A 24,522-nucleotide genomic window follows, 5' to 3' on the forward strand; every position below is an offset into this window, starting at 1 on the left:
ATACTTGCATCACTAAAATATTCAGAAGATCCATAGAGGACGTGAAATCAAGGAGGGGAGCTGACATTATGGCAATTATGAAACTCAAGCCAAAGAAACACTGAAAAACTAGAGAAACAGCATCACAAAAGCTTAATACAACCTCCCTTAGACATACTGACAACTCAAATCATCACTAAGGTCAATAATTAGAAATGCGTAGAAGACCGAGCAGTGATAGCGGAAAAGGTTGAATGAAAAAGAAATGTGAGACAGCTATACGACACAGTGATGAAAATATCAGGGAAACATTGTAAACCAGAGCGACCAGTCAAGGACAAAGGAGGCAAGCCAACCAGTTAGATCGAAAAACAGAGAAAAGAATGGGTAGAACACTTTGAGAAACGTTTGAATAGACCAGCTCCATTGAATCCATCGTATATCGAAGCAATACCTGGTTAGAGACCCTGAATGACATGGCTCAAAATCGTTTGCAATGGCGCAGGTGCATCCACTCTTTGTGTTCTCCCAAATTCTAATCTTCTGAATTCTTCATGTCCCTTTCTTTTTTCTCTTTCCAAATTTATTTCGCTGGATTATACTCCACGAATAACATCTTCAAACCCTAGTTTTATTGATTACAGCTGATAATTTTACTACATCTAGCACTACGGGATTTGAGTCGACCACTGCATCTCTATGCTAATGTGGTGTGGTAACTCGAACTGATGTACGTACGTACGTACGAAGTTCTACGTTGTTACTCACTGACTGACTGATATCGAAGCAACACACATAGGCTTTCCATAGATGTCACATCACCAACGTCCGAAGAAATCAACATGATTATCAGACAAATCAAGAGGGGGAAAGCTGCTGGACCCGAAAATATACCAGCTGTAACACTTACGTCAGATATAGTAAACATGCTCCACGTCCTATTCAAGAAGATTCGAGGGGGGAGGAACAAGTGCAGACAGACTAAAGAGAAAGATATCTCATGAAGATACAAAAGAAAGGAGGGTTGGCCAAGCAACAACAGCATTCCTATAAGTGAAGAACATATAGAACTAAAAACAACTGTCTACAAACCAACATCAAAGTTACAATCATCAATACGAACGTCAAGATAGTTCTCCTGTACGGAGCTGAAACTCGAAGAACTACCACAACTACCATCAAAAATGTACAAGTATTTATAAGCAATTGTCCACGCAAGATACTCAATGTCCGTTGACTGGATACCATCAGCAACAGCCTATTGTGGAAGAGAATAAACCAGCTTTTAGTTGAAGAGGAAATTAGAAAAAGACGTTGGAAGTGAATAGGAAATTGTCATAATTAGGAGTATTGGAATTATAATACAAACTAGGAATCCCAGAAATAACGCAATTGGATCAAGAAGTATAAGATAAGCACGAACGAATGCACTGTATTTGGAATTTGAAATCAAGCATTCAACATGTACAAAGGAATCATTAGTTCATTCAAACACCACAGACATACATTTTGGAAATCATTAAACAGCATCACAAAGCAAGCGCAAACTTGGAATCGTGAAGGGAAGTGGAAAAGAGGAAGGCCAAAGAATAAATTTAAATGGGAGTCGGAAGCAGACATGAAAGAGATGAATAACAACTGGAGAGGATTGTTCAGGACAAAGTTCGATGGAGAGTGCTGGTGGGTGGCTTATGCCGCTCGACGAGGCGTAACTAAGTATTTATTGTAAACGAGCATTTTCGTTAAACAATATTCTTGGGGGCAGAATTAAGGAAAATTTCTTTTATGAAGAGTAATACCCCTGTATACAAATTTATTGAAAATGATGTATGTTTTGACGAGGTATTCTGTTGGGTTCAGGAAATTACCACACAACTTGTAGTTCCAGTTTCCTCAAAATTATAGACAAACCTTGGTAATGAGATACTAGACTTTTTGTTTATTGCTTTAATCTACATGATTTTATTGAGATAGTTTAATTCTTCACGTTATAGGTATAGAAGTATATGATGACTCTGAAAACTAAGAATAAAATAATCAGTCCAAATGATGATTATGGCCCATATAGCTCAACGTATAACAAGAATTTACGATTACCGAACGGATCTTAATCTTTTATTTTACAAATACCAACAAGGGTAAGTTCAAAAGTCAATAGCTTCACTAACCTAGCACACACATCATTGTTTGACTAACACAACTATGATTGGTATACATAAATCTGACAATCACTAACTGAGAAGTGGTTTGATCTACAGCATTATTTAATGACTATACAGTTTCACTAATTCGAATCCATTCTTTAGGGCTATGAGTCTTGAGTTTCATCTAAGAAAACAGATCTTGTTTCTCTTCGATAATATGATATCATAAAACTAGTAGTTTATAGATTAAATGAACAGAGTAATTATCTATGAACGTTTATTTTTATTTTGAACTTGTTAAATGCACGCTACATAATAATTTATGGAATCCATTTCTTACTAAACAGATGTTATTTATAAGACTATTCATTTTCTCTCTTTTGACAAACGAACTGCTTATTTATTTATGTTTGTATATTAACATTTAGAATAAATAATGCCAGTGAGTGTTAGTTTAATTGTTGAACCAACTGATTTATATTTACTGTCACAGTCTGAACAAAAACAATTTAAATCTGAACAGTATAGCATTATCATTAACTATTGTATAATCTCAAAATCGGAAGATCATCAACAATTATAAATTCTTGTGAAGCAACAAGGAAGCAACTATAATGCATAATACTATATATTAAATATAAAGTTGTCAATTAGGAAACAGTGCCTTATTATGAAACAAGTAACAATTTTTAAAAAAATGAAATAACTTTCACCGTAATAAATAACCATCACAAGTCAAATTACCCCTTATAGTAAAGAGACAAAGGCAAGTTTACAAACATACATGCATATTAAGAGTCGGGCTAGTGTTTTGAGTTAAGTTTACAACCCCATAGAGGTTTCATCACCAACTGACATTAGTTATAATGCTAAAGGTAGGGGTTAAGCATTAAGAGTTCAACTGGATTTTTGAGTTAGTCTTGCAAATTAAGGTCAAAGTTTTCAACACGAACAAACATCAGCAATAATGCAGTGGCCTTGCCATTTTCCCGTTTACAAACCTCTGATACTTAGAGTACGAGTGAAACAGGGAGAATACTATCTAGCTTCACTAAACATTTGATTACACAATGGACGATATTAGGTGCTTTAATTCAAAATCCTCTTAAGAAGCAAGTATGTTATGTAATTTAGCCTTAGCACCATCCAAAATTAACTTTTTGGTTGCATCGTAGATATTTTCATTGATCTCAAACATTCTAAGAACCAAGCACTGCCAATTATCTCTTGGTTGATAATGTCAGATACGCTATCTATCACTGCACTTTAAACTTCGCGCAAAATACATCAGGCGTTATCTTAATTATGACTGGTTAACTCAAGGCTACCAGTATATTATACTTTTACCGATATTTCTCCCGTTGTGATAAAAATAATGTAGATAATCCATGCAAAGTTGGACACTAAGCAAATTTTACACTCACTAAATATTACTCAGCTGCTCCACCAATTAATGATGCTGAAGCAAAGCAGTAAACATATATATAATATGAAAGAGTGGGATAAAAATTTAATTAGATTGTAGGTAATATGAGATAAAATAGTTTTAAGGAGGGGGGAGCATAGGAAATAATAGTTACAATACGAATTATTTATTGATACATAACAAAAAGAAATTAAACTTGTAGTGATGAACATGATGAGACGAAAAAAAGAACAATGAATTATCATAACTACATGATTGTAAAATAATGCTCATAACATTAATACTAGCAATATGAAAACCACTGGAAAATTTCAGTGAGAAAAAGATTGTTATTTGGTTTGAATAAAGAGTAGTCTGTAATACTGCTGCTAATTTAATTTTAAACGCTTAACAAAATAACGTCAAGCAATAATAATAGTAATAATAACAATAAGAATTGATGCAAATTTGCTTGAATATGCAAAAAATTTTAAGGGTACAAACGAGAATATTCACTTGATGAATATTATAGAACAATGCATGATCACAGTAGGGCTATTGCACCTAAGGAAAAAAAGGAAACCAAACAGTAGACGACTCTTGATAAACAAAGATTAGCCTAATGAGAAAAAAAAAGAAAAATCAACCACATTATTGTATCGATTTTATCGACAAACTAACGAATAAAAGAATTAATTCATTTACATAATTATATACAGAAAGTAACAATATTTATGTTATTTGTTTATATGTTATCATAAATTATTTATATCTGATGTATCAACAGCTGTAACATCTGATCCTATGAGGTAATGATTCATTTGTTCTGGTTTCGGTGTCATTTGTGAAGTTTGTGGTTGTCCTTCTATTTTGACTCTTGTTAAATCAGGTCGAACAGCATTTAAACATTCCCAGCTAATATCCAACGATGATCGACGTCCACGCATCCATGCTACATATTCTTCTAATTTGTCATTGCCAATAGCAGTTGTTGCATTATCTTAAAGAAATAAATCATAATAGAAGATTGGTGAGAAAAGAAATACGACCAAATAATGTTAAATATACTGGAGGATATTAAAAAAACCCAGTAGTTTGAGTTACATCCAATAGAAGTTTTCAGTTTGTCCAGAAATTACTAATGATTTTGATCTGCCTAGATTTTTGTGCAGTTGTTTCTCTAGTTTTGAAAACAGCTATAAATTATCAGTACTATTATTACTATGATGTGAAAATGCATTATCACCTCAGAAGCTGTAAAGATGACACGTAATGAAGCTATTCTTAGTTCAACCAAATATCTATACTAATTGGGATAAAGAATAAAAGCTGTTATGTGCTCTGTTCCTACAACCCAGCTACGATTATTGCTTAGTATTCTTTGGACACTGCCTCACTCGACGAGTTCCCATACAAGAACACGTTTGAACAGGAACGTAATTATGTTCTAAATAGACAAGATTGAATGGAAGTAGGAATCACAATAAGAAAAACATTTATAAATTTACACAAGATTCTAGAGTCATCTCCAGTACAATCCTGCATGGGACACGTTTTAATCTTATTTATATCACGCTAACAAACGCATAGTACGAAAGTAAAATATGACATTTGTATACATAAAGATATAAACGTCACTAGATCAAGCATAAACATTTTAGTACTTCATAGCAAATAATTAAAAGTGCTTTCTGATGTGATATTGTTTTAGACTTCAGTTAATGAACTCAGAGCTGTTGAAATTTTTTAGATACTTATGATGACAACTAAGTATAAGCCAAATATGACAAAGGAGAATTAGAAAAGAGCATATAACAACTAAAATATTTGACCTGCCGACTTAACCATGTACAAGCTAACCTTCAAGAAAATAACAGCACCCAGTAGTGACTAGGACGATGAACACAATGCAGATTTTACTGCGCGCAAAAATAGCATTATATTTATCGAGATACTTATATATGATCTATCGAATTTTATCGTCATTTGAATAGGAATTATATATATATATATCAAGAAAAACAGTAACAAACAGCTGAGCTTACCATGATGGACAGAGTTCACATGACGATAAAAATCCCAACGACGAACAAAACCCTTATGACATACATTACATTCATATGGCTTTTTATCTAAAATTGCAAAGGACAATTTTACCATTAATATTACCATTTTAACAACGACAATAGAGAAAGCTTTTTGGCAAAAAAAACTGTTATTCTTTTAAACGTTACAATACAAAAATGGTAAATAAAGATATTTCGTTGGATTTCATATTTATTTGTTTGCTTGACTTCTCTTTTTATATACATTAGTACTCTGTTACATGATAATTTATTTTATTTTAACGAAGTTTATATTACTACTTGGATTTTATCTTGTGCAATAAATTGGCATGTTGCAAGTTTTTGTCTGAGTAAATATATTTACTTTTTAAAAGTCATCGCTTACGTGGATCTTTGATGTAGAGGTCGTTAGTTCACACCGTATTTTAGGAATATCTAAGAACGATTCCCTTGATTAGTAGTAAACGGATTTCCAATCTGTCAACTCAAGTACATTTTAAGTACGTTTATGATAAACCATAATGGGATCAGTAACCCGATAAAAAGTGTACTTTGTGTTAGTTCGTTGTGCTAATATACAGGTGAGGTATAGAAAGATTACAAGATATACTATGATTTTTAACGTAGTAGTCGTAAATTGTAACATAACGCAATCACTCTTTGTACAGATGAATCTTATAATAAACCGAAAATGGCAATTTGAACTAACTTTAAAATGCTTAGGGTAAATAATTAGGATTTTTAAGAATTTACTTAACTTATCACTATAACTCGGTGTACTGAGCTGTAAGCCATATTTATTCTATATAAACATGCAAATTGGATTAAAATATCAAACTGTACGATTCAAACCAATAAATAACTGATCAAGTCAAGTGACTACATCACCATGTGAAAATCGTGCTCTTTTAGTCTGTGTAGAACCCATCAAAATAGATCTTTTTAAGTAACAAATAAAAGAACTGTATGTAAACATATAGTTAAATAATCCTAAAGTGCAATAAAGTTTACGATCAAGTCATGAAATTATTTTGAACGATACAATTATTTGTGACAAGAAACTGTGATATACATGAAGAACAACTTACGAGGGAATAAAGACGGTAATTAAGTTTTACGTCGCAACAACTACTCACCTGTATGTACTTGTATTATATGAGCTTGCAAACTTTGACGTCGAGGATACACTTTGGAGCAAGTCGCACACTGATATTCTTTTGATGGTCTAGAAGGTGACGGAGTTGAAGGAGCTGTATGCAAGGGAATAAAATTCGGTGGTAAATATGATTTTAAATAACCTAGGTAGTAGGTTAGTGACTAGAATACACTGAGAATAGTACTAAGTTGTATGATCTACATACCACCTAATGTACATGCATATATACATTGGTTAATCAAACCTTTTCTATATTTACTGGAAAAATCATTACAAATGAATGTTTCGAACTGACTGTTATTTATTTTGAACGTATATACTACAGCGTCAGAATTAAATGCTGTTAAACAGATTAAAAAATGACAAGAAATTTCTTGAGATAAATTAAATCGCGAACAAACTCTAAGCACAATAGTTCATGGTTAAGCTAAACAACTTTGGTGGGATACTATCTCCAATAAAAGATCGAATATGAATGAAGAGATAAAAAAAATTCAAGAGAACAAATTATCCCCATGGCAAATCTTTGAGAAGATCAAATGAATAATTCTGAATTCAGCTGAAACTGTAATACAAAAATCCTATTCAGCAAACTCTGCATAATTATACTGCGCTCGACAGATGTAAGCCAATATATTATTACTTAATTCATTATCGTAGTGAATTATCACTGAAATGAGAACATTGATTTCTATCATTCATTAAATTTAACAAAAAAAATTTATGAAGTTATGAAAAAGGACTGAATCGTTTGCCTAAAACATAAATATGTAAGATGAATGCAATTTGTGAGCAAAACAAAAATTACCAGTAACAGCTATTTGTGTTGAATTAAAAGTTATCGGTTTCACAGGTAAATGACTAACACCAAAAGGAGAAGTGATGAATGTTGCTGAGGTTGTAGCACAATTGGAACGAAATAGAGAATTAGTACTTGTCGGGAGAACTGCTGTGTGTGGATTCATAGTAATAGTATTTGCGAATGGAGTAGCTTGTTGTGGTTGAAAGAAAAATGCTGGCATAGGCATATTTACTCCAGGAGCAACCATCATTACCTGTGTACCAGAAGGCATTGCATTCTGAACAGAGCCAGGTGTGGCAATTATAGTGCCCATAGCTATAATCAAAATAATAATGAACAATTAATTTTCTTATTTTAAGCGATATTATTAACTAAAACATAAATATGACAACAGTATAAGTAGTTTTTTTTAAAGAAAAATTCTTAATCAAATAATTTATTTGTTGAACTAAATCCCCTATTTTATACACCCAAATAATATAGAAGTGATAATAATGATCCTATCAAATTACCTTATAGTATACCGATCAAACAAATCATTCAAAATTATTACTGAACACATATCAATAATAAGTAGAAATGTTTAGTTGTATTATTTTCTTTAGTCTTCTTTTTAAACTTAAATAAGACAACATCAAAGATCCATTATATCTATTTAATCTTTAAAAATAATTTAGAGATTCTTCTGTGTTAACATACAAAAATCTTGTAATAACACGAGAATACATCTCTAAGTGATCAGCAACATAAATAGTTCAACTAATTAACCAAAAAAAAAACGAACAACAAAAAAAGTTGTATGAAAGTGAACGTTGATTTACCAGTCCTTGAGTTAAGATATATAAATACAATTGAATTATTAAACCGAGGCTTTTCAAAACTGGAAATAGTTGGGAACAACTTATTCGTATAAAAAACAGAAAAAAAACAATACCAAACATATGAAATCCAATGTAATCATTAACTTAACCAGTTAATGTATGCTAATAGATAAACTTACGTAAGTTGACTTGTTGAGAATGAGGTTGAGTTTGAAGGACTGTCAGTTGTTGTTGTTGTTGTTCCTGCTGATGATGAATTAATTGATGTTGCTGTTGTTGTTGTTCTTGTTGTTGTTGCTGTAACATTTCTTGTATTTGTTGTTGTTCTTGTTGAGTTTGTAAAGTTTGATGTTGTTGTTGGGTTTGTTGTCGTGGCACCATAAAAGATACTGGAAATGGAGTCTCTATGATAACAGTTGAAATGGTAGATAAATAAAAATTTAAAGTTAGTTTAAAGAACGAAACAAAGCAATAACTAAACTCTATGGACTAAAATTTTATGTATAATATATATAACCAGATGATCTACGAATGGAGAACTAAACACAGAGTTGTATCAAACTATATAATTCAAACGTAGTTGATTGAAAAGCAAAGAAAATTGATTGCAAATAATATTTCCAAAGATAAAAAGAAATATGGAAATACTTCCCAAATTTCTCATTTCGATGCAAACAGTCTAATGACATTCAAAGGCTTAAAGAAGATTAACCACATATAATGCTTACGTAGTTTTCATGTTAAGTACACTATACAAAACGCCTCTAAATTAATAAAAAACAAATCACATCGAATTCGGATGGCGGATCGATGACGTGTAAGGATAAAAAGAACTATGAACTGAAATAAAAGTTAATATATCTACTATTTTCACAGCAATAAATTGTCGTTCAGAAACGGACTATCACGAATAAATATTTCAACATTTAGATGAATAAGGTCAGGAAATCTTAGATTTATTTATTGTAAAAAGTCTATGCATAAAACATATTACGCATAACCACTTTAACATTAGCAATTGTTGCCAATGTTGTTAGAGTTATTTATTACAAAACAAACTGACACCTATCGACTAATGATTGAAATTTATTTATTACTGACACTTCAAGAAGTGTATGGGTGAATAACCGGATATTGTGAAGAAATTAGAAAAGAATACTTAACGTAAAACTGACAAAATTAGTAGACAGAAAATTTTGTCAGATAACCAACTTAACACCGAAAGATAATTACGAAATACACGCGAGTTAACTATATACATTAAGTTACACTTACTTTTATGGACAGAAGCCACATGACGCTCAAAATACCATTTCTGTGGAAACCCTTTATTACATAACGGGCACATGTAAGGTTTGGAATCTATAGCACACGAACAGATAAAATCCAATGATATACAAAGAAAAGAAACTAATAATAAAAGTCGTATCGTACAAATAAACATTTGATGATGATGTTGATCAAAAATGGGCTGACATATAACCGACGATGTCCACAGTTTTACTAGTCAAATTATCATTGATGAAAAGACAGTGGTATCTTTATAAGAGGTTTATTTATGGGAATGACATTTACTAATAAATTTGCTTTAGTATCAATTTTTCCACCCTGATACGTTAGATGCAACTTGATAAAGTGTTTCATTACCAATCTTGACACAATCCTTTAAAAAATAATTTGCAAAAAATTGATAAACACGTGTACAAGTACAACGTTAAAAAGTGAACTGAACGAACACACAATTCGTTTTGACACTTTTTTATTTAGGTACTTCCCACACTGTCGTGAATGTTGTAAATATAAGAACCCAAAAAACCGAAGATATAGAGTGTGAAGAATGTGACTTAATTATTCAGTATATGCGAAATGACAAGAACAATTGTTTATCTATATTTTTAAACATGAACCCTGAATCAGATACCTTTATTCCAGTCATCCTGTCAACTCATGTATTTGCCAGTATCTCTAGATAAAATGTCAAATATAAAAATATTCATTTTTATTATGGTCAATACGCTGGATCACAGAGTGGTACACTACTTTGTTTAAATGAATCTATGATCTATAAGATGTCAGAAGAGTAATAGTAACTTCTGGTAGTAAATGGCATTGTAAAATTAAGGCTCATAAATCATCATATTGATAATCATGATAAACTTTATCTGAAAGGTTACAATAATGTTATAACAAACCGTTGCAGAATGCAAATGAAACTTGCGGCAGTTAACTTACCACGATGAACTGAATTTGAATGTCTTAACAAATCGCACTTCCGAGCAAACTCTTTGAGACAATCATCACATTGATGGGGTCGTAGACCTAACAAATAAAAATAACTCCATAATGGCAGTAAAACAGATTTTGATGATAAAAAAAGTTAACATTTCATAATGTAGACCTTAATGCTTAGTAACTCAGCTGGATTATCATATCGCAAAACTCATCGAAAAAATTTAACAGTATTGTGAAATTTATTAGGTCGTAACATACTCAAAAGAGTAAGTCAATAAGAAAGTCACCCCGTAAGAACTTCAACTTATACTGAAAATGAGTTACGTTGAAATGACATTGGGGTTGTGGATATGCAATATTGAGGAGTCTTATATTAGGAAGAGATGGGCACCAAATGCTTCCAGGTTTTCAGTGATGGACTAATTTAGAATGTTTTAGGATTTGAGTGGAATCCTTTACATCCGTTCAGTAAAATAAAACGTAGTGCCGCAATGTACTACGTACTTCAAACTAGATTCGAGATGATTACAAGTCAACTGAAACGTCAAGCTCTAGTCCCTCCAAGATAAAAATCTAACAGTGACGCTTCCCAGTATAAAGGCAGCATATGTAACATGTTAGTCAGATTTCTTCGATACACTTCCAAGAAACTGATATCCACAACCAAAAACATAGAAATGAGTGGTAAAAAGGGAGGAAACTTGACAAGCTGCAATAGAAGAGGATAGAACTAATTTTTATTTAAGATTTTCCATAGTATGATTTGAGAAGAATAAACTGAATTTGATGTGTGTGTTTTTCAACGGAAAACGGAGAACCACTGACAAAATATAGTGCTGAAACATTTAAAAGTAAAAGTTTTCAAAACCTACCTTTATGCAATGCATTTATATGCATCTGAAGATTCTTTTTTTCTGTAAACTGTTTTTGACATAGATTACAGTGAAAATCTTTTTTCTCTACATAGAAAAATATAAAAGTATGTAAATAAATCTTAAAACAATTTAAAAAACGATCTATAATTTAAATGGCTTTATTATTCGGAAATAAAGAAATTTTGACCAAGTAAAAAAACGATAATAATTTCTTGACTTTAGCTGGTAAATATCCTTTTTGAGTTATTATCATAAATTATTGAAGTGAAAAATACTTTGAGAAACATTAGGAGATAAATAGTTGACTTGGTTACAATCCATCAACTAAATGATTGTGTATTATACGGACTAATTTGAAAAATAAGTACAATGAGATAGATTAACTTATAATTATTGTAGTTCATTATTAGACAGGGAAACTACTTAAAAACATCATCAAACGCATCAAGCTCGTTTCCATTTGGTATAGACTTTGAATAATCTACCTATATGAATAAGATCCAAGTTAAACTAATAAACATGAAGGGTATATTTGTAACTCACCTGCATGAACTGACTTCATATGCCTGCGCATCACAGATCGTTTAGAAAAAGCCTTCTGACATATAGTGCATGTCACATCACGAATATCTAACAAAGTAGAAAATCATAAAAACAATGAGACTTAAAACTGAAAGTTAGTGGTTAAGAAATTTCGGACTAATCCAAAATCTAAAAGATAAAAGGTATTATTAGATTTACGACTCAATTCAGAAAATAAGTATTACGTTAGGGAAAACGTCTATCGAATGTGAGTAGAAAGATAAGGATATGCATACTGAAGTAAATGGAGTATTGTTTTACTATGAAGTAGGGGAAGACACTGGGGTAAATGTATTAAATTAGAAAGATATTAGTTCAATAATCTCAGTCATATCAGTATTTGAGGAATAGAGTGAGTCAGCAAAACAGAACTAAACACACAATCAGATAACCAACAAGGTGAACACTCAAGTCTTTGGAAAAGCAAAATCAAAAGAGCAATGCTTATTAGATGAGTATTGCCAAGAGGTTAATAAAGAAGTAATAGCTTTGGAAACTGATAAGAGGATAAAACAGTAGCTCGAATAAAATTTTTAAAAAAATAATTTCAACCATTAATATTTGTGTAGTTTAATTAGCAACTATGCAAAATATCTAGGCTCTCAGTAACTGTTTGTACATGACCCTACAAACTCGTTTCAAAATAACTGAGTGGAAATCAAAATGCAACTTTATATAGAGAAGCCTAAACCATACATTATTAATCTATCTATACGCCTATCAGTATTATTAACAGTGAGTAACTACCACAAGCGTAACTTGCACACAAAAACCTGGGAAAACCAAAACGTTTAGATTTTGTGAACTCTACCTATTTTGGAAAATCTCATCCTATGAATGGAACAGGTTCACGTCTGTCGATATCAAATCAATCCTCACAGGTACGACACTGCATACAAACAACAGTGAAGACCTGAAAATACGACACTACTACTCAATTAGTCATTTATTCCGTACTAATATAAAGCTTGAACATAGGATGATAATATTTATACGTTACTACTCTACCTTGACTATTTAAACGGAATTGTGGGATAAATTGGCTGAGATTTTCCACGTTTCCAATGTTTACCGTATTGTATCCAGCACTTGTAGACATTTTCCCATCCATTTAATGTGTTGCATATTATTGTAATTCCCAACAGAAACTTTATTTTAAGCCCTAACTTTTACTATCTATGTCTTTCATCCTGAATTTTAGGCTGTGCTACGCTGAAATATTCATAGGACAGTTGCGGACAACTTGAATCTTTTGAAATAAAATCTCTCATGAAAATTGCACTTTAGTATTCAGCATTCAACTACTAAATAAACAAAAGATGGATAGAATATATTCAGCGAAGATTGAAACCATTGCAGATACTCTCAGCTAAAAAAATCGCTATATAATAAATTAATACTTCTTTGCATGTAAACTTGTACACTGTAAAAAAGTTTATTTTTACTGTGGTTAATACGCCAATACTGCTACAACAAGTTCGAGATTATCCAAAAACTTCAATTCATTCGACAAGTGGTATTTTTGATGAAACTCAGAAGATGAGCAATTATTTATTTTATTTGTGAACTTATTTCTAAGATGCTCAAGATAAGGATTAGAGAAATAGAAAATGCTTAACCTACAAATTTTATCTATAAAAAGCTTTCAGAAAACTCCACCGAGTGTAAAATAGGATTTTTAAAAATTAGAAGGGAAAGTATACAGAAAAACAAAAACAGGTGTCAAATCGTGTCAAATTCAGCCTGACTACATGACGCAAATGAACTATTGAAAATGGCTACCGTATATATAATCATAAACAGGTGAAATCATACAACCGCTCGATTGAACTTTTCCATGTTCTCTTCTCGACAACTCTTAAGCTAGATCTCAACAATTAAGACAAAGGTTTATCCCTTGCTTAAACTGAAGATTAGAAATTGGGAAATGCATCAATATTTAAACGTTTTTCAAAATGTCCTAGGTAATCAACCATTCAGGTTGTACGTTTAGGCAGCCAGACTTTAGACTACGTGTGCAATTATTACTGAAAAATCCTTTATTGGTTGACTAGTCGAACTTTTTTAAAATAATCCATTTCCAAACAATTTTGCCACTGAAGTTAATATCACGATTTGAGCAGATTAGGCTGCAGAGGTATAATTGGCTGTCTCTTACTATCTGTCCATCATCGTTGTGAAAAAGACGTCCTTAGACGCAGTCGCTTTGTTGGTCATTGAGTTATATGTCTCTATTTAGAATATATTAAGCATACCCTTGAGAAATTGTAGTGGTTATGCTTGTGTGTCGATGTATTGGACACGAAGTTGCGTATTTTACAGAATCTCGTTAATAGGGGGAAGCAAACAGCGAAGCATTATCCGAAACGACTATGTTCAGAGTACCATAATGGCTGAAGATCCTGTCGACATTTTGGGAAGTAGGTAAATTTATAGTATAAATCATTAGGACTACTTGATGCCAATTTTAGTTCTATCTTATTTATTTATCTCAACACATAGATATTGGTACAAGGAGGCAACCAACTACATAAGCGCCACACAAATCTCATGTGATGTGTGTCAGGGCTGTGATACTGCCCGGGTGCCCGGATCGAAGCAGGTCATTTTCTTAGGGGGTCACACCCGGAGCCTTCGACCTGAAGGTCAGATACACAAGGCAGTGGAGCATCGTAAGGAGATGTAGTCCCATGGTAAACGGTGACCAACGGTTGGTTCATACGCCATTTGTTCCTTCAGGATACTGGAGACCATGTGCAACATTGATTTAGAATCAGGGTTTTCCAACTCCCCTAGGTGGACTCACCGTGTCCATCAGCCCGGTTAAAGCGCCGGACATTCGCCTTTCGTCCTCTCAATTTCGTAAACGACACCCCCGCCACGAGAAGGCAATGAGTAGGACTTCCCTGGCAGAGGGTATGTACGCGTGGCTATGTGAGAGCATTTCGAGAGGGAGAGCGGACTCTCCCCACTCTCGGCCATACCAGGACATCATATATATGATGCTGGTAACTAGGGTGGAAAGTTGTTACAAATCCGTTAGCATGGCTTGTTTATTTGCTTGAAGAACAGTAGAGGTATTTTTTCAGTATGTTTAGCAGCTTAACGATAACCACAGCACTTTCCAACTAGATCCGTGACTTGCCGGTCTGCCTTCAGCTAGTTTACATAAAGTCCTGCTATTACTTTTCGTCTCCCCAGTGCCAGAATGAACTAACGCACAGAAGAACAAAAAGATAGATTTACGAGATGACTCGAAGACAACAGGTATAAGTCTATGACAGAAGAACCATCTCTTAGTTGATAATAGTTGGATAATTAGCATTTTGGTAGTTCTGTTGACCATTAGTGGTTACTATATTTGATTAATTTTTGCAGTAGCTAATCATGTCTTGGCTCGTTTTGATATCTGCAACATATGCTAGCGTGGCTCGAACAGGAAGTTTAGATCTCTGAATTAAATGAGCTCTGTAACAACTATTTCTTCGCACCACTGACGGTGATCTTCAGGCATGCGTGATAGCACATCCGCTTGATTGAAATCCTGGATATATCGATAGTGGATCTCGAAGATACAATTTAATAGGAAGGTAGTCGCCTTGTTCAGTAAACTAGGATTCCTATCTTGGAGCCCACGAAGTGTCTGGTACATATTATTTTAGGAAGCTATTTATTGCAAACACTAGAGCTAGTGCCTCTTTTTTATTTCTCCATAGCTTTCTCAGCAGTAGCTAGTACACGGAAGGCATGCAGTGAAATCATGACAGTAAAGCCTTCGCCCAGAGAGTCGATTGGGATGATCACTCGATGTGCATCAAAGATAGTTTGGAAATGAGTAGTTTCTTTGATGGCTGTTGAGTAGCATGGTTTAGTTCTGACGGCCAGTTAGTCAATCATACGCAATACAGAACTTGATGCGTATATATATATATATATATATATATATATATATATATATATATATATATATATATATCGGTTCAAGTTGTCATACAATAGCACAACCACATAAGAATATCTCAAGAAAAATAAAAGAGTAGTAGTTAAAAAGATTGTGTATAAAAATAATAAAAAAGATGTTAGGATATACTGAGATTTAAGTTTTAAGAAACACGAAGGGCGAATGAACATGTGCCATTCCGAACGATTTTGACCCACATCATTCAAAATCTTCAACCATTGGTCACGATAATCACGCGGACCCCAACCAGGTAGCCTATATCTATTAGCAGGGCTAAGTTCCATTGTCAATGACTTCATGGACTGATACCTCGTTTTGATTTGGCTGCTTCTAGCTTCCCTTCAGCCTACTTTTACACCAGAAAACGTCACCTGTCAAGGTAGGTGGCGGTTGGGCATACGTAACACATGTTCCAAACACCTCAGTTGATGTTGATTTACTATCTCATCAATTGATTTCCATCTTTACCTAGTACCCTATTCCTAACCCAGGTATTGCTTACTTCGTTGTCCCAAAATATACGAGCAATGTTTCGAAGACACTTATGATCGAATACCAGTAGACTACGAATATCCTTTGCCCTTAATGACCATGTTTTCCACTCATAATGTGAGACAGAAGGAATTACTACGCAGTAAACTCGTCCTTTAGTTGGGAGGTGGATATCTCAACTAAACCACAAGTGACGCAAGTTGTCAAAAGCCATTCGAATCCTCTGAATCAGTGCCGAAATTTCGTCAGAAACCAAAATATCACGATTGATCAGACTCTCAAAACAAGTGAAGAGGTCGACGCACTCAACTACTTCATTCCCTATCCTTAATTCAGGCAAACTAAGTCAGTCCTGAAGCAACATTTCGCATCCCTTATTTGCTAGTATTGTTGCTCAGCAGGATTAGAAGACTCTAGGTTATGTCAGCGCCTTCATTAAACGGTACTGTCATTTGAGTATTTTGGATCAACAAGTACAACTACCATCTCTAAAAAACTTTCTGAGACAAAATTAAGTGAAAATGAAAAGAGTGGAAAACTGATTAATACCACGTGAGATTGAGAATTCTGATGATAGTTCACCATAAGCTCTAACTTGACCAGCAATGTCCGAGCAGAGCCTATACAATCTTAATGTACTTCTTTGGTACGCCTTTCAATGACAGAGAGTGCCACAGAACCTCTCAAACAACAGAGTCAAACAGTGCTTTGAGGTCGAGAAATACAACCACAGTCAGACGGCAAAAATTATATTTGTTTTAAAACCTGATGAAGGCATAACATATGATTAATAAATGTACATCCAGGTCTGAAATTAAATTGGTTTTTACGAGTTCGCTCTTTACGATCCCTAGTTAAGTTTTGGATTATTATTGAAGCTAATATTTAAGGTGTTATGTTATTTAAACTTACTCTTCCATAGTTATCACAAAAGAATTTGTCTTTTCATATAAACTGAGATGATCAGCGATCAAGACCAGTTAGATGAGAGTGGATCCAGTTCCCGGATTATAGCTAAGATCTCAGTCAGTCTAACTGCTAAAAATGGATCAACAGCCTCAAAGATTTTTTAGGGCTAATTTATCTGAACCTGCTACTTCCTCTTGTTTCAGATTGCCTACAGCTATTTCAACCTGATGATTAATGCCACTTGACGCACCTTTTGGGGGTCGACTTAACAGAGTACGTCCATTATGAACAGCAAGAAGAAAAGAGATATACTGAATTATAATTCCAACGACTTCTCGCAAAGATGGTATATCACTTAGCGCCTATGTTCGTCAAAAATAAGACCAAAATATTTTATCAACAGTAGAAAGAATTGGCATTTTGTAGGGCGTTGTCAGAACCCAGATTCCTTAATATGCCCAAGCACCTGCAAAATCCTTTAAATCAGTTTAGTCTCCAACCTTCCTATAATGATGTAGTCTATGTATGTTGCATCCCCATCAGTGTCTGATATCACAGAGATCATAATCTTCTGGAAGATGGCTGAGATCGTATTAACTCCGAAAGACATTTGGTCATATTGGAATAGTCCCTTGTGTACGATGATGATACGAAGCTCGTGGTTTTCTAGTGAATGCTTTGGTGAAGTCCGATTTTGAAAATGTTTACCATTATCGAGCATAGTAAAGATTTCTTCTGACACATGTAGAGGATGATGAATCTCTAAAGTAGTATTTAGTGCCGTTGAAAAGCCAGCAAATGAAATTTACCAGTTGATTTTTCCAACAGGTAGTTACAAATTTTCTATAAACAAAATTCGTTAGTTAGATTTGTTTGTCTATTGATGAAAAACCGTGTTAAGTAAAATACACATTTATATCCTTTTAAATAAACAGTCCCATGCGATTCACTTGCAAAATCATATTTGTGCTAGTTTCCTATCATTTAGCTTACAATAAAGACTGTCTTGTGTATAAAATAAATGAATATTTGTAACTTAAGAATCACTGAAACAATACAGTTCATGGACAAGCCAAATCAATATTTTACAGTGGACAAGACAAAATTAATCTTGTAAGATCATGCTGAAAACAGCTGACTAGATTTAAGCAGTGGATAAGCAAATAGTGAGAGTGAAAACTACTCATACAAAAAAAGCAATAACAAACAATTTGCTAGGTTCCCTTATGGCATACCGCAAAATTAAGCAACATTTGGATCCACTGTTTAGGAACGTGGGTATACTCATTAATTGTCTGAGCTACGAGTAATGTGCGAGAAATGAAATTCCATAAAATGGACATATCGTAAGTCATTGTAATCGCTAGGTTGATAAATTACAATGAAATCAAGATTTATGAACCACACGATGTAGACATACAGTCTACAAAAGATTGTTATTATACAACGAATTTTTTCAAACTTGTTTAAAGAAACTAATTTATTCTACACAGTAACAAGATTAAGAGATTTTATTAAAAAAGGACAAGGAAAATTTTGAAAAGTAATGTCATATATTAGTAAAGGACAGAGAAATCACCTAATTGTAAGAAAATAATTAACTCACTTTCATGAACACTTTTCACATGAGCTTTTAGAAGGAAACCTTTAGCATAAGTTTTGCCGCAAAAGTTACACTGAAAACGACGTAAACCTGAAATGTATGTATATACAATAAGAAGTATATTTCAGGATAAATCCTCTTCAGAAGAAGTGTTTTAATTTAGAAAAGCAAGTTTAAAGTAACGAAAGTTATAAATCAGGTATCAATATGCATGAGATTTCCTTACATAACAAATGAATCTTCAAATGAAGGTGATATAATAATGAGAAGCTAACTAGTTTACAAATGTTCAGATATAGAAATTGAAGTGTCTATTTGCACACAGACTATTTCTATCTATTTTATTTTCATATCATATCTAACGAATAAGGATAAAGATAAGTCAAACAAAAGATTCCTAAGGATAAATGTAGGCAACGAAAACAAAATACTTAAAATAATAAATCAGGCTTACGAATGAAGGCTATATGTTTAATACAATTTTAGTCTTCTGCAGGGATATCTGTTAATTCAAACAGTAATGCTGATCTTTTCAGATACACCACACTAGTATGTGTTAATAAAAATGAAACAGATTAGAATCTTCTTGTCAGTTACATTTAAACACATAAGACTCGGACCAGCGATACTATTCGATCGTTTAGACGAAATCCTAAGACCCAGTAGTTGAAAATCTAGTGCTTTCCCACTAAGTCTTTGCTCCAATTAAAAAAGTATGACATCGTATCCACTGATTAAACAAGCCATAGAGTTATAAACTTATGTCTCCTGAAATTAATAACAAGTATACAACTAATGTAGAACAAATAACAGGCATATTGGGATTTCATGACTGAAAATAAACACAATGTTCAGGAACCCGTGGCCAACAGTTGGAGGTGAATACCAATGAATTACAAATCTCATTTTTTGTCGTAATATATTTTTTGCAAATCAACAGAAACAGTGGTAACAATGAATATATAAAAAAGCAGGCAGTTAAACATCATGAGGATGATGGATGAAATTTTAACATTAACTACATAAAGTGAATATGATGCCGATAATAATAATAATAATAATAATAATAATAATAATAATAATAATAATAATAATAAACAACCCTAACAAAATTCCGAAAGAAAAAAGTCGATAAAATCAATAGAGATAAATATGATCACCCTTATTGTTCTTAAGTGCAATTTATGAATAGACATACAGATAGGCAGACAGACAGACAAAAAGAGAGAGATGAATAGAGACTTAGGCTTATTGGAGAATTTGAAAGAGAAAAGAGTAGTATAAAATACCATAGAAGGATATGAAAAAACATTCACACAAAAAAGATCGATGTCGAAAATTTATTTGATTGGTTTATAAGAATTTGTATTCGAAAATTTAGAGAAGAAATAGATGAATGCAGTTAGCGAAAAAATTTTAAAATAGCACACAATGTAGGCAGAATAATTTGATGAGAAAAATAGCACAATTAAGTGGTTTTAGCTCAGATCTACAGCTGATCAGTTTTAAAATAACCAATTAAATCAAGGCCAACGTGAAGTGTAAACCTAAGGGACAGAGTGTTACGATGCATGAATCGTCACAGATAGACATTATTAATGAAAAAAAACTAGAATAAAAATAAATCCAGACATGATATGCTTACAGTCATACATTAACTACCTCTTTATACGTTAGGAGTTAGAATTCATTATTGCCTTATATTATAATCAAAAATAAAACTCATTAGTAAGTCTCAATAAAAATAATATTTGAAGCTCATTTCCCTACGCTTAAAAAGTGGAGAAACGAAATATCTGCAAAAGTCAAACAACCCACATGTTTACATAGTAGGAGCAAGGCTGTTTTAATAGACTATAAAGAAGTTGGGGATTGTTGAAAAATACCAAAAAAAGAGAAACTGATTTACGAATGACGCAACTCGAAATCATTTGCAATGGAGCATGTGCATACACTTTTGACATAGGGTGTTATCGCTTAGTTCTTGCATCCTTGTAAAGTGAAGTGCTTAGATTGAATACTGCCTGTGGTATGCTTGTTTTCCTAAAATCAAGGTATTGTTAGTACGATTTTTTTTGGAAAGAACATCCAGTAGAATAGAAGATACAAATGAAAATTTATAGTCGATTACAAACTGACTTTACTGTTCCTTTACATCTATAAAGAATATAATAACAAAATAATGTGTTGGAAGATAGCTTGTGATTGGGACTGTTGTTATGTAGAACTTAAAATAAAAACAAACTATCTGACATATCAATACTCAAGTCTCACAGTTTCTTCTTTTAGTATTCTTCAATAATCCCCAACTTATTTATAGCCTATTAGGACAGCCTTGCTACTACTCTATGAACACGTGGGTTGTCTGACGTTTGTCTTTTGCCAGGTTCTAAAACTTTGAATTCTACACAATTATTTTTTTACTTCACTAATTTATATTTTCTTGAATCGTATCTTTGATCCCTACTCTTTTCTATTACCTTTAATACCGCTACTACCTTTACTATTCTAGGATTTGGCCTAACTATTACATCTGGCTGTGCTAACGGAGTGTGGCAACTTGAACCAATGTACATACGTATCAGATTCTACGCTGCGTTTGACTGACTGATGGGCCTATTTCGAGCTTTGACATGGAAGATAAGTCGGTGAGTATAGCCAAAAAAATCTGAAACCTTGGAGGGACAACATACATTTAACATACATTCAAACAAATATAAAGCTCGTCCGACTTGACTAAGGGTTTTATCCTTTCAGTCGCAATAAGGTATATATACTGCGTATCAATCAAATAAAATTAGGAGTTGGATTAATTATGTGGAATTGTTCATTTTTCATGAATTATAATTCATTATTAATGAAAACGACGTTGGGGAGAACAGTTTTGATTTCTACACTCCCATTAATAATTTATGTCGATTTGACCAGTATCCTTCGAAGATGAACCAACGAAACTTGATGAAATTTACTTATTTTGAGACCAATTTAGATTCGACAGTTACCGTCAGTGACGAATGGAGACCCAAACAGTGATAATAATAATAATATGCCTCGTGAATTAAGTATAGCTAAGTTAGTAAAAATGTTCTTTATATCCTTAGATCCTCCACTTTGAGGATTTATTGATGACTTGCCTCATTAACTCGATTTTTCACACCGACATCTAGAATAATTTTGAACTCCTAATCAAAGATTACGTGTTCTTTATCTTCAGCTTTTGTCATTCGCTGGATGTCAGAAAAAACAGTTTTAGTCAGTGAATTTTTCTGTTCTTCCCCTTTGCACTGTGATTACACTCGGTTGGGATAAGTGGTATGGTATAAATTCAACAGAAATTCGAGTGACCAAATACACCTCCTAACGTCAGCTCCACTTTCTCACTGACAATCGCTGATTACTAGATCTAAAATGTGCCGCAGAGTATAACAGAGTAAAAATACATACTAGATGTTAATAGCTTCAGAGCAAAATTTCAATTCCACATTATTACAGTCTTCGGAATTATGTTCGACACAGACTCTAGTTCACGGTCCTGATCAGAATATTCTTATTAGATAAATTACTTTGTTGTTGGGCCAATCAGTTTAAACCACTTACTTTCTTACCGAAATCATATGCTTAAAATGTATATATACAGATACTGTTGCTAAATATTAATTATTTACGGTCACAAGTTCAGAGTTATTAGGTGATTTTTCGCGGCTGCGTGAGGCATGGGGTATTGTTCAAAGACAATTTTGTTTTTTTGTAAGCAGCTGACGAGAAACCTCGAAATATTATGAATTCATGCTATTTTGCATCAATGTTTGTTCTTGCTCCATTTAAATTCATAAAGGGAACCAATTGCATGAAACAATTGTGTTTATTGTCGATCCATGTGTTATAAGCATAAACGGCTTCTTGTTAACGTATTAATCCATTCGATCAGTTTATGGTCATGAACAAAATTGTTGATCCACATAATGTGGACACAGAAAATCAAGCAGAAAGTATAACATTTTCTAAAGACGTCATGTTTTTCATAACGTTTTAAAAGCCCTATATGATTAAAATTGTCAATACATCATTTGTTTTAGACATAGCTGCTGTAGGTAACAATAACAATTCGACTTCGCAATAGATTAAATGTAGCTTAATATTTATTTACAGAAAAATCAACATGCATGTTACGAATGGAGACTGTCTGAATATTACTTTAGTCACAAAGCATCAAAATAATTAGTATCGTGATGTTCAATTAACGACAAACGCCTTGATATGTAAAATCACCTGATATCAGTAAGTTTACGTACCATTTGGATCATTAAAACTGTTTTGTTTCAAATAATCGTATTTGACAAAGATGTATGAGGAAATTGACTGTTCTTGAGAGGTTAGATTAATGCCTTAATAGTGGTATTTAAAACAAAAACTATATTCCCTAATTTAAGGAAAATAATAGGGAATCATAATTCACAGGATAATGATAACTTAAGTAAATGCTACTATTCTAGTATTGTAGATTATCTTCATCAAAAACATAGACAACTATTGAGAAGCCAATGTCATTGAATAGCTGTTTCGTCCTAGTTTGTGTCCCCTTAGTAGTATCACCACAATACAACATAGGATAAAACCCATGACTTTCCTATTTCCTGGAGAGCACAATGCCTTTAAGTAATTGAGTCAGTCAGTCAGTCAGTAACAACGTAGAACTTCGTACGTAATTGAGTATAAAACTGACGACTCATATTTTCGACCACTTAATAAAAAACTCGTCTTAATCCAAAATTTACATAGAGGTTGGTGGTGAAAAAGACACATGAAGAATCATCTAATAAACAAACAAATCGTTTAGTTTCTTTTGCAAATATGTTCATTTGCTAGCCAACAAGAATAATAAAGTTTACATAAATGAAATCGTTTTCACCAAACATTTACTTATTTCACTATACATGTTGAAATTTATTTGTAATTGCTTCATCGCTGGATAAGGCAATCAAAAGAATTCTCTTATATGCTAATGATATCATCTCTTTTGAAGCATCGTATATGCAATTTATATACGCACTAATCATTTGCATACGACAGCATAAATTGAAACTAGTCTACAGAATAGCAAGAATCATGATGATAATGAACAGCCAACAGCTAACTGTGCTTCTCTCTAAAGTACATTATTTGCATTCTTGAGCAGAGTTATTCATTATGATGGGAAAAAATAACTTCAAACAGAAAAGCATAACTACTACTAAATAAACATTAATTTAAATACAAACCTTTATAAAAACTTTAAATTTCCACCAAAAAGTAATCGATTCCTTTAAAAAATATATATTGCTATTGTTACTATGTAGGAAAATAATGGGTACTACAGGGTGAAAAGAAATGAGTTACATGGTTATGTACTGGTATAAGAGCGAGCATTTCTAGTAGAAGAAATGATACGTTACTGCAACAAAATGTATAAGCTCCCAGAACGAAGTAACTGGATATTTTTTAAATAAATCTCAAAA

At 32.9% G+C, this 24,522-nt stretch overlaps 1 protein-coding gene across 2 annotated transcripts in view; it reads right to left on the bottom strand.

Moving 5' to 3' along the window:
* Positions 1-2,709: 2,709 nt before the first annotated feature.
* MS3_00001450 (uncharacterized protein) overlaps positions 2,710-24,522 on the bottom strand; it is a 38,361-nt gene continuing 16,548 nt past the window's right edge. The window contains exons 5-14 of one of the 2 annotated variants that reach the window (XM_051208904.1): positions 19,031-19,117; positions 12,024-12,110; positions 11,478-11,564; positions 10,606-10,692; positions 9,649-9,735; positions 8,553-8,777; positions 7,559-7,867; positions 6,731-6,844; positions 5,574-5,660; positions 2,710-4,528 (exon numbers count right to left, since the gene is read on the bottom strand). In XM_051208904.1, the coding sequence (XP_051074311.1) occupies positions 4,284-4,528; positions 5,574-5,660; positions 6,731-6,844; positions 7,559-7,867; positions 8,553-8,777; positions 9,649-9,735; positions 10,606-10,692; positions 11,478-11,564; positions 12,024-12,110; positions 19,031-19,117 (1,415 nt within the window). In that variant the 3' untranslated portion in view covers positions 2,710-4,283. The remainder of the gene's footprint in view (positions 4,529-5,573; positions 5,661-6,730; positions 6,845-7,558; positions 7,868-8,552; positions 8,778-9,648; positions 9,736-10,605; positions 10,693-11,477; positions 11,565-12,023; positions 12,111-19,030; positions 19,118-24,522) is intronic. The other variant, XM_051208905.1, reaches the window with a different exon arrangement.

Source organism: Schistosoma haematobium, chromosome 1, assembly GCF_000699445.3.
Source record: "Schistosoma haematobium chromosome 1, whole genome shotgun sequence".
In the NCBI taxonomy this organism is placed as follows: Eukaryota; Metazoa; Platyhelminthes; class Trematoda; order Strigeidida; family Schistosomatidae; genus Schistosoma; species Schistosoma haematobium.